The sequence below is a fragment of the Notothenia coriiceps genome, unplaced genomic scaffold (genome assembly GCF_000735185.1).
Source record: "Notothenia coriiceps isolate Sejong01 unplaced genomic scaffold, NC01 NC01_scaffold00001234, whole genome shotgun sequence".
Taxonomy (NCBI): Eukaryota; Metazoa; Chordata; class Actinopteri; order Perciformes; family Nototheniidae; genus Notothenia; species Notothenia coriiceps.
In genome coordinates, this window is record NW_011333935.1 from 53899 (window position 1) to 70125 (window position 16227).

The following is a 16227-nucleotide window of genomic DNA, read 5'->3' on the forward strand; positions in this document are numbered from 1 at the left end:
GGGTGCTGGACAACAGCCCATCTCTGAATATCACTCAAAAGCACTGAATCAGCAGAAACTGAAACAGCCACACGTTAATCAATGAGTGAAGTCAATGGAGCTGAAACGATGGGGAAATGTTGGGAAAATCACTTCCACTCAAGAGGAAAGATGTTCAACTGTAAGGTGAAATAACGATGCTGCATTCTGAGGTTATTTATCATATGGTATGGAGGTTTCTTTTTAAAGATACATTGGAGGCTTCATTTCAGCCAGTCAGGAATGAAACAATGCAATTAAGCTTCATGGCGTAACCTGATAAGCCATCCAATTATTCTGCAGCGGATGTCATGACAACAGTGATGATGCCCTGAATACAGAGAGAAGGACCACTTCAGCTAGGCTGGAGCACAATATAATATCCTTTCGACAGCTAAACGTCATCAGAGCAGCGGAACATTTTTTATTTGCCGCGTCTAAGGAGGGCAATAATTGTTCTATGATGAGGTTAGGGACAAAAGACGTGTCGTGTGGCACAGATTACAGCGAACAGAGGCAGATGTGAACTGTGCCGATCAATGCAACAGTTGATTACTTTGAGAGAAGGACTATATTTTAAAAATATTCCTGCAGTGATAAAAAGAAACACATTTGTATAGATTGTCTAATCTAATGCAAAACATACAAGCAACAACAAGAGTGATAATTACCTTTTGAAAACAACATGTGTGAAGCCCTGAATCTATTCATCCTACTTCCTTTGTGATGATACAATATGCTTACATAAATTACTCTGACATTGAAAAAATACAGCATATGGAAATAGGTTTCTTTACTCTAGTAAATATGGCCTCGCCATACACTCGTCCTCAGAACCTCCAATCATCGCTATTCTGTAACACCATCTTTATGTACAGTGGCAAATGACTGATGTAATGTATTGTAAACTATTCATTACATTATAAAAGTCATACTTATATAAGACAGCATTGAAGTAGAGTGTTAGAGGAATGTCAGTCGGTTTCTGTGAGAGACAAGTCTGCTGTTGATTTGAGTGGAACACGATTGTGATATTTGCAAACACTATCTATTAACATTGTTCACATAAAGCAGCACAAGGGTTACTCAATTTGATTACCGAATCATACACATTTCTCACAAACGGAGGGTCATCCTATGTGTTTTTAAAAAAATGTATTTAATATTTCTAAATCAGACAAAGATGTGGTTCTCTAAGAGGGGCATGGCAGTATAGTTTGCTTGTTATGAATAGCCGAGTCTGTGGAAACAGCTGTATGTTGTGTCGTGTGGTTTAATATACTTCAAAAGTAACCTGATGATGTCATAATATGTAATCAGAGTTATCTACTTTCTTATTTTCACAAATCAGTGGAGTTGAGTTTGGAATATGTGGATGTCTAATAAAATATTCCTTCAAGTTGTCAATGGGTTTATGGGAAATGTAGAATCCATTGTTATTGGAGCTTGGCCCGATAAAAGAGAGTGCAGGTGAGGCCATCTCTGCCCTGCTGCTTACATTTGTATCTGAATGTGGTTTATTTGTTTTCTTGAGTTTGAAGCTTCACTCCTGAGCTTCCAAGGCTTTTATCCACATCTCATGGCCTTCTTCAGCAGATTTAGTTACTCAGTTTCCATGGTGATTGTTCGCTTTGTTATCAAAATACCCAATTCCTGTTAAGTTTTGGGCAAAGGGCACCTGGTGGATGAAAACATGAAAACGAATGCGGTCGTCAGATCATTAATTTTTCTATTGTTTGATATTGTTTTTATTATTTGAGGTAACCCCCACCGGATCACCTGCTGCATAACAAACTAAATCAAGAAAAACAAGAGATGAGGTTAACGTCATTGGATACAGAAAGTAGGCAGTACTTATTTAGGGACTTTTGGGCCTTAAAATAAACATTTACATTGGGATTTGTTGGCAATAAACACTGTACCCCATTCTCTAAACATCACGTGTATGCTTCTTTCAAATATTGTAATTTCCAAAGTGGATCCTAGATGCTTCTTTGTTTTTACATGACATTTCACATTTCAGAAAGAGGTGAGAGTCTCATTGTATGTACACAGTTGTTGTTTGTTTTTACATATTTGGAATATAAAGAGACTCCATTCTTGGTCTCTTCCGTCTGTGTGATGACTCATCTTGCAGTGCTGCGTTGCACGTTGTGCCTTTCATCTAGCAGTTAGAGTATGGCTGAATATGTCCGAGTGGAGTGTGTACTGGCACACATACATTGAGACAGAGCAGTTTCTAATATCAAGGTATCCATTTTGCCCTCTCTGCAGCAGCCAGAGGAAATCAATGCGTGACATGGTTTTGTCTGTTTGGGGTGTGTTGTTGGTCTCCAGGCCTGAGGGGTCTGATTTCACGGTCATTTTTCGGTGGTGCTGTACATAGGGCAGCTTTTGCCAGTTATTCAAACTGATTGTTGCAGATGGTTAACAAATTGTGGTTGTAGACTTCCCAGGGACTCAGATCTGCATGGTCAGAGACGGGTTGGGAGCAGGGCTCGGCCAGTCTGACAGAGAGGGAAAGACAGAAGAAAAGATTGCCACAGAGGTCAGAGGCAGTAAATATTTATTTGTCATGAGGGTTGACCGGATAAGCAGAGGTTAAAAACGGAGAGAAGAAGGGATACGATGTAAAATGACGGGAATGACAGGGAAGGAGCGGAGGGGCAAACATACAGAGAGCCATGAGAGGATTTTAGTTTCTGATGGAAAAAATAAATGCTAAGACAAATGTTGAACTAAGGTATGGATAACTCTTAATCACTTATTTTCAAGAAACAAAACACAAGATTCTAAAATTGAAATATCTGTCTTTATGTTGTGAATCTAATTTTATGTCAGGACTCATAATTGATTCAGGATTTAGTACTTTTGCTTATTTCAGGGAATACTCCAGTCTGCTTTGCACTAATCAACGTAGTTTGGCTAATGATAGTGTGAGAGAAGAGTTAAGTGTATACAGTGTAAACAGTTTTCATATTTGAAAAGCTTTTATGAATGTATGTGCAATAATTGAACACACAAAGGCAAACCTGAAGCGAGAAAATATTTTTTTCTCAATTATCATTGACTTCAAGAATAATGAGTCTCAAGTTAACCAAAAATAAAAACGGTGGTCTCCTTCATTAATAAGACGAGGGCTAGCTGCTTATTTGTTTCTCACAAACTCGCCAATTTCACAGGGAAACTGGTATTTATTTTTCCGTTTTCAACATATCACACAAGAATGCTTGACATCACAGTGACCGTGTAAGATGAGAGCTACTGATTTAATGATGTGCTTGATACTAATGTTTGTACGAAGCAAAGGTGGAAGAGTCCTGTGCAGAAATGAGGGGTATTCTACATGTAAGGCAACATGCAGTACCGAGCATATAAGTCACATGCCGTCACTTACCGGTGTCCATCTCCTCTACTTCCATGTTGCTGCATGCCAGGTAGAAAAAGAAAACCATGACTATGTGACTCAATAGCAAAGAACGGACAGAACGGACAGCGACACTACCTCATGTTAACGTGCACGCCATGTGATGCAAAGGCGAAACCATGCATAGTTTTAAAGACACACACAATTGCAACAGCAATAAAAAAAGAACCTAATTTTGATGAGGTCAAAAATATTAAGCTACATCAGTACCAAGCCAACAGCTGCATAATACTCATTTAACTCCAAGGTCACTATTCATTAAAAAAAATCTCAAATACAAATAAAACCATTTAATAAACCCATTTGAACTGAAGCAGTTGTCAGGACACATTGCTCTGGTTATAAGCAATGAGGCTTCACTTGAATAACTATATACTATTCTATTAATTGGATTTCTTTTCACAGAGGCCTAAACCCTGACCTGTTCTGGAGCTAATCATTCAAATGCTTATTCTGAGGTTGGTCGGGCTGCATCAGTAGAAGACTGCATGCGAGCCTTTGACTCTGTGCTGCTACTTGGAATAAAGACATTTAAGTGGAATGGAAACCACAGATCAACCAATTAACCCTTAATGCCATTTTTATATTCACAAATTGAGATGCTAAAGTAGGAAATTGGCTCTAGATGTCATGTGATGTTAGTTTTATACACAGGAGAGATAGCCAACACACCAAACCTTAAGGATAACAAAAAGATTTGCATGCTTGTCAACTAGTCAACTCGTATTGGGATTATTTAGTGTTATAAGATATACAAAGTTCTTAAAATGTCAGCACAGTTGGGAACCAATCAGTTCCCAGCTCTCAAATGGAGATGCTGCAAAAATATGATAAGATTAAAATGGCGCCAGTCGACCGTCAAACACTGACATGGTTTGTTTCCATGTATTAATGTGAGGAGGTAGATGTTTGTGGAGAGATGAGGCCATTATCTAATCGTCTCTTCAGTGTTGAAGAAGCTTCAGTAAACTTCGATGTACACATGCTTCCAAATATCATGACCAATGGTTTGTTAAATCTGGTTCCTAATCTATTTCCTTTGCACAATTTGCTGTTATCAAATCGCCAACTTCTCCACCTGAGCCAAGCGTAAAAACTATTTTGGGATTTTTGCCACACACGTTGATAATGCACATAAAATGAGGTGCATTGACACCATGACAGTACATACACAAGTGATCCCTGAAAGTTAACAAACAATATGAAATTCAGAGAGAGCACACAGGGCAGGATGCACATCTGCCAAGGCTCCTTAAGGTTCCTCGAGACAGGGTACCGACAACCCTTCTGTGCCGATCTACTCCTAAAGTCACATCACAGCAACACTGAGGATGTGCGACAGCCCTGACAGCTCCACGTGACCCACAGTCCTCCAGCTCTCAGGTCAGATCTTATCCTCCTTTTGTGCCCCCGCCACAGCAGAGCCTGACCTCCTCGCTGACCTCTGCAGAGGAGGTCTGCTCTAACACTGCCCAAAAAAAAACCTTCCTCTAGGATGTCAGATTAAGATCTAAGTGTTCCACCTCCCCAAATTTGACATCCACACTTGAGGTCAGTATCTCCTGAGAAAAGCCTCGGGGATGACCCGCCTTCTTCTTTTGATCTCCTTCCACACGCAGACAGCTTCTACATTCACTTCTGTATAATATTTACCCATTTGGCTTCAAGTGTTGCATTCTTTAACACAGCAAACACATCTTTTAGCCGGAGGCAACACCATTTAATGAGTTGCAATCCCTTTAAAGTGTGAGGCACCATCCCTTTGCTGCTCTTTTTTTTTTATGTAGTGATAATACAGCACTGCACATACACACAGATCAGCTGGTTGTATCAGGATATGAAAATCTATGCCGAGGGCTCAGATACCACTGACTCTTTTGGCTGATTTCAAACCGTTTTTGAGGCACATTATACCAGAGTATGTCACAGGGACTACATGCATGATGTTATAAGTGTTAAATCATATCATGTTTACAGTGTTTTCTGGGCTACACCCACCGAGACTCAAATTTCACATTTTAGTCTCTCTGCAGGCGTCTCACTGCAATTTCACAGACCGCCACACTCTCAAAGAAAGTACAAAAAAAGGTGTGGCATTGTAATCTTTGTTCAGAGATGAAATGCTGATGCACTGTGGAGCGCCCTTCCTGGCCTCCGTCTCCGTGCTCCTGACAGCTTCGTCGGGAGAGGTGACAATCACGTTGGCAGGAGAGGAAAGGAAAGTCACTTCTGTTGTCTGCCAGGCTTCAAGAGCTGCAGAGATCTCACAGGAGTGCACACTGCTGCCTAGTTACACACTCAATCACTGTAGTGTGTGACAGAGCCAACAATAGTCTATTCACAGGCATTGTTGTGCAGTTATTTATAATACGGTATCAAAGCTAATCAAACAAATTAACTGCCCTCAATTAAATGCTTGTAATGATTTTCAGTAGAGTTAATGGCTTACAGAGTTGCAGGAGTCAGGCTGTTTTATTGAGTTCAACATAACACTTCAAGGTAGTGGATCAAGTTATCTCCAACTACTTGAAATTATCATTTATTTTGATTCACTTAGAGCTGAGAGCTGCTTAGCTCTGAAACTGCCTTGCTTTTATTCAGCTCTGATTTAAGACACAACAAATAAGTACAGGTGTTGAGTTTTGACCCCTCTTGCTTACAGCAGGTCATTTATATAGGTTCATTTTATAAAATCTTACCAAATGCCTCAAAACTGACATCATGTTCAACACCTCACCAGTCAATCTCGAGTCGTAAAATATGTATCAAACACCAATCTATTTAAAATACTTATTCTTTCTACGTCTACTTATTGACATAGATGCAATGCCTCTTTTTGTAAGGAGTTACCTGTGAACATTAGACTGTCGCATGTGTGTTGCCTTTCCGTGTGTTTATACTTGTCAGTCAACGTGTCACTTGAAGGTTTTCTTATTCAAAATAGTGTGAAAGGTGAAAGGTGACTGACAGCTGACAGTCACCTTCAATGCAACCGTCATCCTCTAAAATAGCTCCACAGTATAAAGAGGTGATGTTCGGAACTTAAATCAACATAACAATGGTTTCATACATTTGGTTTTATGGGGAGTATTTGTTGCTCGAGAACAATCCTGTCTCCTTTCCTAAATAAAATAATATATCCCTCAGTGCTCTGTTGACTCTAAGTATTATGAATAAGGTTACCTTGAAAACGGATCATCGAGTCCATCGTCAACATCCTGTTGGGACATGAAAAATAACAATCAATAAACACATACATTACTTCAAATGACAATCCTGCTGAGTCAGCTGCTGTCACAACTCATTTCCTCTGAGTGAGACAGACACTAATTAAGAGCTAAATAATTAAATATTGCATATTTCAGATGTTTCAAGTTTACTTATGTTACAATCACCGTGACTGTATGGCAATATTGCATGGCTTACATACGGGGGAAAGTCTGGAAACATTTGGAAGGGATAGATTTTTGGTTCTCTGTAAGCAAGTGATCAAAACAATTTAAAAGCGATTCCTTTTTCTTATGATAAAATAAATATAATTTTGTCAAATTAAGACTTGAAATTATATTCTTTATAAACAGAAGCAATGCAACCATGAAGGAATTATAAAATAGCATAACATTAGAGAGGAGAGTATTAGAATAAAGTTGGGTGAGGCAAATATGTTATACTGTATGAGATCAGCCTGCAGAGACATCATCATGAATATGCTGCCACCTAGTGTTCAGAAAATGCAAGTAAACACCAGGAAACTGGCAGCTTCTGTAGCATGACGATTTCAAATGATTTACACATTACCTTTACGCTCTGATTGTTGCTAACTTATCTACTTAAAACAGTCCCATTTTTAAGGATAAGAAACGTTGTGGGAGAATGAGTTCGTAGTCCACAGCTAAGCACCCTTAGACAAGTTCATTGTATCAATGTTAGTCCATCACATGGATCAATGAGTTGGAATAATTAATGTACACAACATGGCATTGATACAGTATAATGCTAAGGTGACGTGTATCACTGTACTGGCCTAATGTATAGGGATTTTTTGCAAACAGACTGTATTTCCAAACTGCATGGGCAGAACCATCTTTATTCTGATCGAGTCATCTGTCATAATTAACTATATTGATCTTTTTTGTTGTTTTTTGCTTAGATGTCTCGGAAAAGGGAATTCAGAAGCAAGGAAACTGCCCCAAAATCAAGGTAAGTTTTATCATGGAAGCTATCAAATAAAAAACCATACAAAATTAGTTTTATGCAGTGAGATATATAGGTTTAAAACTTAGGGAAATGCCAGTACTAGTGTTGGTTAAACATCTTGAGTTGTTGTCTTGGACTTGTTATCAGGTAACAAGAAGTTGGATAATATCTAACCTAACCATCAAAACTGATTTAATCTCTGCTTTCGGCAAAATCAGCCATTTTGGTTCGACCTACCCAAGAGTCGTGTTTGATTGGTCGTCTTCGAGTCGAGTTACTGCGAGGTGAGGGCGAGCTGAGTGACGCGGAGAAGAAGGGCCTCCGGAGCTTCTCCTCCATCACAAGCGGCTTGTGTTGCTCTGGATCCGAGGGTCAGGGGGACAGGTGAGGACGAGCGGTGAGACAGAGGGGGACAGATGAGAGGGGGAAGGGACACATACAGCAGAGAGAGAAGAAGAAGACACTTGTCAGCTTGTTCTGTCTCTTTAACTCTGCAGTAAAACATCAGATCCAGCCTGTGGTGCTCACAGCTTCCTCGTCTCGACCTACTCCCGTGATCCTTAAGGCTTCACATCACATTTTCTCTCTGTCCTTGGGCTACTGGAAGTGGAGCTACTTTGAATTGAGCTGGACAGATAGCCTTTAACTAACCACAAACTGAATGGATGATTAGGTCTCATTTGCAGACACTTTGACCCCCTCAGGAGTGGGAGACATTTGGCCATAGGGAAGTACTTAAGGTTTACTCTGACTGAGTAGTGAGTGGCAGATCATTAGGTGAATTATCCCAAGTGTATGTGGGAATTGATTGACGGGAGTTAAATGTGTGTTACAAAATGATTCGTCGTGGTTTGCACACAACTTCATTTTAAAGTCACTATGCAACAGACTACAGTAGTGTTGACTTATTCATGTTTGCTAGATACTGTTGGGTTTACGAGGATTATAAAAGCCTTAAGTCTCGAGAAATGTGGTCTTCTCATACTCTAGATCAGCATTTCATTGCCTTCTCATTTCAGTGACAATATATTATGGTTTATTTTTATTGGAAAAATCGATGATAGTCATCTTGCCTTTTCTTTATCTCCTGGAATTACAACACCTCAATTCATCCCGGCCTTATCGATTGTAATTCTAAACTCTGCAGTAAATGTAACCAATAATAAGACTGCCAGTATAACATTCAATATTATAATCAAATGAGCAACACTCAAACATATTGATGAATGATGGGAAAGCAATTGGAGGCAGTAAGCTGTAGAAAAACCAACCTGAATGAAAGCCTATCACGAGATCAATATGTGGAGTTGTTTTTCTGCTTTAAAGTGCTGTTCCATTACCACAATATGCATAACTCCCAGTAAGCTCAGTGTGGATAATAAGCCGTCGGCTCTTGAGATCTGGTAAGAGCCAGGTGTTATCTGTGAGTGAAGCTTTGCCTGTATAAACTGCATTCATCTATTGTTGGGTTTTCACCAACACGTCTGACAGATAGAGACTGGAAGCCATATTTTGGGGAAACAGCAGTATTTTCATACAGTACATGCTAATGTTATGTGTAATCAGTTTATCTGTTAAACAGCATCTTTTGTAACGTTAATGGTTAGAAACACACACCGGTTATTTCTCACTTACTGTAGAGCTGACTTTGTGTAGTCTCTGTTAGCATTATCACTTCGACTTTCCCCCTTTCTCACTGGTAACAATATATGCTAGCTTTCCAGAGGACGGATGTCTATGACGAGAGTATGACTTGTTGTTGCTAAAGAAAAACTTGGGAAATGGGAGGAAGAGTGCCACTTACACATTTGCCTCTGGAAAGTATTTTTACCTTCCAGCAGTTTGTTCAAGTCCTTATTGAAATTCTACCTCAATGCTACATGCATTGTTTGTAGAAAAAACAACACATCTCTATGCTAAGCTAAGGTAATACTGCATACTGGCTCTAGCTTTAGATGTCATAAACCAACATGTGTTTTCTCATCTAAACTCTGAAAGAAAAAAAATCAGTATTTTTCCAAACTTTCCCCTCAAATCCCTCTATTAAATAGTGTGTTGATTATTCCACAAATACGAAACCATGCTTTATAGAAAGCCACTGAAATTAAATCCTAACCTTCAGGAAACCTTTTCATTATTGCAGTTAAAATGATGTAATGTACAGAGAAGCCCTGTGGGAAATGAAAACATGAAGAGAACGTACCAGAAGGAACACACTGAGGGCCTGCTGTCTCCGTCTGCCCTTTGCTGGCTGCACAAGAACAGCAAGTCCTGGCCTTCCTGCTTTTGTCTGCAGACAGAAAACACTTCTCAAAACTTGACCTGAAGAAAACAAGATGATCCAGCTATGTGGTAGAAATGAAATGTGATAATATTTTTACTTTTGGTTGTCAGCATTCTTAATATAATACAGGGAGTACATATAGTGCATCGTATGAGTAAAGATGATCTCAACTCATATTTGAGCAAAAGTCTGATAGAGGTTGTCGTATGCTGTACACATTGTAAAGCCCCCTGAGACAAATGTGCACTTTGTGACACAGGGCTATATAAATAACATTTGATTGATTGAATGATTTTTTTTTTAAAACATAAAGTAAAAATGTAACTACTTCCTGTTCAGTGAACTCACCTTCCTGAGCAATCTCCCAAAGATCAAGCGCTACTTTAAAAGCCTGCGCTACAGTTAATGTCACAGCCTGAGCCTGGAGACAAGAGATGGGGAAAAAAACTGAGTAATGAGACAAAAATAGCGAAATATAAAATGTAATAATTAGTTAGGACTCAATAAAATGCTTTGTAATAAAACGGTACAAATATTAACCATGTATTAGTTGCTAATACTAGCATATTAGTATTACATCTAATATAATCTTTGTTAAACACATTAACGCATTATTCTGAATGGACACATACCACAACTACTAGGACATTTATTAAGGGTTTGATACGAAACTAATGTAGTAAATGGTTCATATGGGTGCCATAGTATAAAGTGTCACTGAAAATGTTTTCATAACATCTTTACTCTGATATTTCAACCATCTACTGTGATATATAGATTTCTTTGAGTAAGAAGTAACCATTTGTTATAATAAGCTGAACTATTACTACGACAATACTATTTATAATCTTATCCATTTCTCAAAATATGTGTGACCAACAGTATAAGAGCTGTAAGGTGTGCTGCCACTAGAGGGAGCCACACACTCGCTACATTTATGCTCTGCTGCCCAAATCCCAATAAACCTTGTATAAACTAATTCCCTAAATAATCAGATTTGAAGACCTGCTTAAGCCCAAGAGTTTTCTGTACATCAAGCTAAACATAGCTTTATACAAACAGGTATTTATAGCAAATTCACAACTGTGGCACACTTACTATCTTCTTCTTTTGGCAGAGAAACGCATGGCATTCCAGGGTCTCATTGAACTGACTCTGAGAGACATATGCAAAGACTTTATCCTGAGTTTTATCTGCTGTGCAGTACGAGATTCTGCAAGAAAGAGAGAGACAAACAACATTATTCAAATGCACTAACAAAATTAACCCGCTTGAAATAAGTGCATCCGTGATGATAGATGAGCAAATGCAGCTAACGGCAACCAATTTATAACATGAAGGAAACAACAAGACAAAGATCCTTTTTAATCAAAGGACACACAGGCAGAACAAAGGACACCAGTGTATCATCTGCTAGCTCACACTCTTAATCCCTCCTCGTACATCAAGGTAAGCTGCACTGCATGTCGGTCCAGGCCATAACTTTGCTTTTTGCTCTCAACCTTTTTCCATATGCATAAGCAAACCGATTGCAGGATGAGATACGCTGCTTTTGAATATGATGCTGCTGGAGTCCCACAGCTGGGAACAGAGGAGCAGGAGACAAATGAGCAGCAGTGCCACCATGAGAGAGGCTTGAAGCTGCGACTGGGCTTTTCAGCACTTTATATGTCCAGATAATGTGTGTTATTATGCAAAAATCGACTGAAATTTTTTGCTTTGTACATTTAAGGTTTTCCATGAAAGACTCAGACGGAAAATTGACTCTGACTCATGGTCTCTTTTTATTATAAATTCTGCATACAAAACATGAATAAAAGAACATCAGCCACTCGACAGGGTTCCTACACATTTCCCATTTCATACTTTCATAGTTTTTCAGACTTTGAAGTGGATTCTCAGACCATATTTGATTTTAGGACTGGTTTTCTGCTCTGAATACCATAAGCACTCTTCCAGCATGATACTTTTATTAACAGAAATGCAGTATTTAAAGATTCAAGGCTTTTATTATCATTCGTACATAGCTACAGTGTAGTTATGTAGTCAATGAAAATCTTAGGTCACGGGCTGCTCCCACAGTGCAACACAATACAACTGATAAAATAGTGCAAGTAAATACAACAAAATAGAAATATAATAGAAATAGTGGAGAATAGTCTATAAACAAGCAATTGGAATATTGATATATATATAAGTTGAAACAAATAATTAAATCTAAGGACAGTCTTGAAATACAAATATTTTCCATACCAATCCAGACATGGAAATCTCTCAAATCAAAGCGCAAAGTATCCCTGATACTACAAAGGCACGTGTAACCGCATGACATCAGATGCAGAAATACAATACTTTGCAACTTCTGATGAAATATAAGAGTTTCTTTTGTCTGTAATAAATCCCAAGTCTTGAAATGCGGATTGATCTCCACTGCGGCTATATTGCTCTTCAAATCTCATTCCCTCACAGTCACACTGAATCTCTTCTGGATCTAATATCTGTTTTTGAAGAAATCCAATTGCCTGCAAATAATGTGACAGCCATGGCCATTTATTTTCGATAGTTATCTAAAACCAATCTAGACAGAGCCCAGCAAGCCATTTCGCTCCCCCACCCACACCTCGGTTTACTGAAGCGACGGGTGCAAAACCGATGGATATGTTTCCTCAGTTTTTTGTTGTTGCAGGCTAATAGAAGTGCAATCGACTTTGAGTCACCGCGTGTGACTTCCTGGGGTTGTTACCTGAACCAGCAGAGTGTGTCATGTGATGCTTTCAATCAGGGGTGTAAATGAGCCGTAGCAACCTTGGCCATTATAATTAAACACACATCTTCTATTATAAGCAGCACAAGGGCAGTCTGGGCTCATCTGCACCCTTTACATTTATTTATTTATTTTTATTATATATACTATTTTGTATTTTCTTTCCCACTATGTCTATCATTAAGTATGGTATTCCTGTCATGCTATGTTTTTTCTGTATTATTTCTTGTTGGCTGTTCTGTTTGTCTATGTTGAAAAAGAGAAGTATGATTTCCACCCCAAAGAAGTCAGTACTATTGCTTACACTTGTATGTATGCTTCTTCTCAATACAAATATCTGAAACATAAGCAGCACAAGGGCCAGACTTGGTCCTTTCACTCTCATTACCCAAGTATAGAATTCTACTTGTGTACATTATTCATCTCTGAATAGCCCAGATCAAATCATCCCATCTCAATTAGACGGCATGTCATCATCATTAGTGAGGGATTACACCACAGGATTCAGTGGTGTGTGTGGATCTCTATGTGATTCGCCATCATGACAGTTACTTGTTGTAAAGCGTAAACAAAGGGGATTTGCAGCTGGCAGCCACTCGTTTGCCGCACCACTTCAACGGGGGCACTAAAAATAAAAGTAATTTATTCCATCAAACAACAAGCATGAAATCACCAGCGCTCGGATCTCCCTCCTCAGATTGTTTGCTGGCTTGCACCACTGATGCATGACCCACATTGCAATGCCCATGACACCCGGCTCTGTATCTAACCCCCCACCCTCCTCCCCCCTCCGTGCTTTAACTTATATTTGGGCCTTATTAATTGCAGGAAAATGAGTAGAGATAAAGTTGAAAGGGTTGCCCTATTTTAGTTTGGAAAACAAGTGTGATGTAACCAAAGTGTTCAATATAACCTTCGTTAACATCTTAATGAGATAATATATACTTTATTCCAAGACTGTTTTGATCAACCTGAACTTATTATTGTGGGCTTTAATTGTGAAAGCCTTGACAGAGATGCATCCTCCCCTGTGTGCTCTCTTTTCGTATTGTTGGTATTTTAATGATATGAATAACTGTATAAATGATTGATTATAAAGTAATACATTAGATACAACAGAATAATGCATCCTGTAGTATTACAGTACTATCAATAGTCCTTAAATGAGTGTAGTAATGGTAAAGCAGTGTTCTTGTCATACACCGAATGAATGTTTAATGGTTTTAGAAAACTATATAAAATAGAAGAAACTAAAAAGGCACCCTGAGAGCGTAGACCCCCACCAAAGCATTTTCCAATACTGAAACATAATGTGTACGTCCGCTCCATGTTTCGGATCTGCTCCTTAATATAATGGGTCATTCCCTTTGCCCATGCTTTAACCCTTCACCAAGTTCAAGAATATTTCACTCTTTTTATGACTTCAATAACGGTCAATTAACCATCAAACCAAGACAAAGAAAATAACCACCCTGGCCGTGGCAAATATTGTGAAAAGGCCTTTCATGTTGCCACTGATTTGAATTGTTGTTTTAATGTATCACACCTCTTCTTAAAACAGTCCCTACCCAAACATGTTCTACACATTTAAATTGAAAAAGGCACCTCAAAGATTCTTAAAACAGGTTGACAGTCAGAGCAGGACTTTACCCTGACGATACAAAAAGTCTGCAAACACAGCCGGGCCCTGAACTCATCGCTCCTCTGTCTTATCGCATACTGCAGTATCTATAGAGATACAGAGAAGCTTCGGAAGAGACTTCTATAAACGCATTTCAACTAGAAATGTTGTCCATTGTCAACAACATGTTTTCAAGACGAGATTTCAGCAGTAAACAAACAAAATGAGCAAATAGGTCAGCGCATATACAGTGGCTGATAAATAACTATCAGCAAGAATCTATTATCGACAGCAAGAATTTCACAACTATGAATTATCATATTATGGGTAATGCACAAAAAATAATCTTCATTATAACATAGCATCCATGTGTGAATAATGTTATTTGTCATTGGAGTGAATACACATTTAAGATGTTATCTCTTTGGCAAAGACACACAAGCTTCCTCCATTGACAGTATGTGCACTTCTATGGAGTGGGAGATCTCTTAATCATTATTAAGACATTAAAAGAGACAAATGGAAAATATGTATGACTGCCACACAATGGATCACATTCATAGAATAAGCCTTCAGTTTGAAAAAGAAATAATTGACAGTTTTTCACTAAGCTAGAACAACAGAAGCTGAGCTGTCAGTGAGAATCATATCTCCAAAGGGCCTCTGTGGACCGCATGCCTTTGATCTCCTCACTGTGTGGAGCACCGGTGCTAGTGAGGGAATATCAGTCGAAATATTTAAATATTTACAGTACAAAGCATGAATATAACTCCACACATCAAAGCCTCAAATTCTCTATAAACACTGAATGAAGCAGGTATGCCGGTAAACACAACAATGAGCTACTTTTGTTCAACTTTATACCCGACATAAGTGCATTCATGGAAAACAGCATTTTGCTTTTGCTGCAGGAAAGCAGGCACATCTTTCCAAATGCTGAACAAATCTGATTCAAACAAACCGAAAATGGGAAAAAGAAATCGTCAGATGTTAGACAAAACTTTGATTGGGGAATCCGACAGACATATCTCCCAGATGTGAGGATGTGTCAGAACAGCGTGCCTCATTAACAGGTGGAGTGTCAGGTACAGCTCCTCCGACCCGTGGGTTTTGCTGCTTGATATGCTGGTCTCTCTCTGAGAGCACCTGTCAGAATATGAAGCAGAAACAGAGTCCCCATGGGAGCTCAACACCTCGCAGTGTTATGCTCTCTGGGAGATGTAATATATTTCAAAATATTATTTATGACTAAAGAACAACAACTGCACGATTAAATCAGTTGTCAAAACCGAAACATTTGATCAGGTTTCTACAGTTTTGCACAAATAAGCCACAAATGAGTTTGTATTCAGAAACACAGGGCACTTGTTTTTTATATTTATAATCTGATCGGCTGTCTGAGTAAAAAGAACAGTTTCAGCAAGTTGGTACGTGCTCTCGCGTCTAACTTTGTTATATATCATAACATTTATAGGATGTTGAACATCATTATACACAGTTTTCCTGGGGCAATAAACAAAAAATGCCTGCACATGTTGGATTATAATATCAGCATTCTTTGTGTATATCTAAGCTCCAGAGGCCATTTATCCTCATAGTGTATATTTTAATAACCCTATTTTTTTTTAAAACAAACCAAATGTTTAGTTTCGTTTGTTTCCATCCCTGCGAGAATTTAGACCTACAGCAGCACTACAATGCAGACCTCATGTTGGAAGATTAAACTGGTGATAATATAATCCGAATGTCTGATATTACAAACTAAATGCAGTGTGAAATGTGCTGCCAGTGGCTGTGAAGGCTGCTGAATTCAATATTGGGATCTAAAAAAACTTTATTTGCCACTGATACAGGATGATATTTCATTGTGTGTGTGGGTGGGTGTGGGTATGCGTGTGGGTGGATGAGGTGGGGGG

General features: G+C 38.8%; 1 protein-coding gene across 2 annotated transcripts in view; it reads right to left on the reverse strand.

Moving 5' to 3' along the window:
• Nucleotides 1-1168: 1168 nt before the first annotated feature.
• Nucleotides 1169-16227, reverse strand: part of LOC104959816 (low density lipoprotein receptor adapter protein 1) — a 45692-nt gene continuing 30633 nt past the window's right edge. The window contains exons 4-10 of one of the 2 annotated variants that reach the window (XM_010787735.1): nucleotides 11025-11139; nucleotides 10275-10347; nucleotides 9846-9932; nucleotides 7880-8001; nucleotides 6629-6663; nucleotides 3416-3444; nucleotides 2382-2525 (exon numbers count right to left, since the gene is read on the reverse strand). In XM_010787735.1, coding sequence (XP_010786037.1) covers nucleotides 2479-2525; nucleotides 3416-3444; nucleotides 6629-6663; nucleotides 7880-8001; nucleotides 9846-9932; nucleotides 10275-10347; nucleotides 11025-11139 — 508 coding nt within the window. In that variant the 3' untranslated portion in view covers nucleotides 2382-2478. Of the gene's footprint in view, nucleotides 2526-3415; nucleotides 3445-6628; nucleotides 6664-7879; nucleotides 8002-9845; nucleotides 9933-10274; nucleotides 10348-11024; nucleotides 11140-16227 lie in introns of both variants that reach the window. The other variant, XM_010787728.1, reaches the window with a different exon arrangement.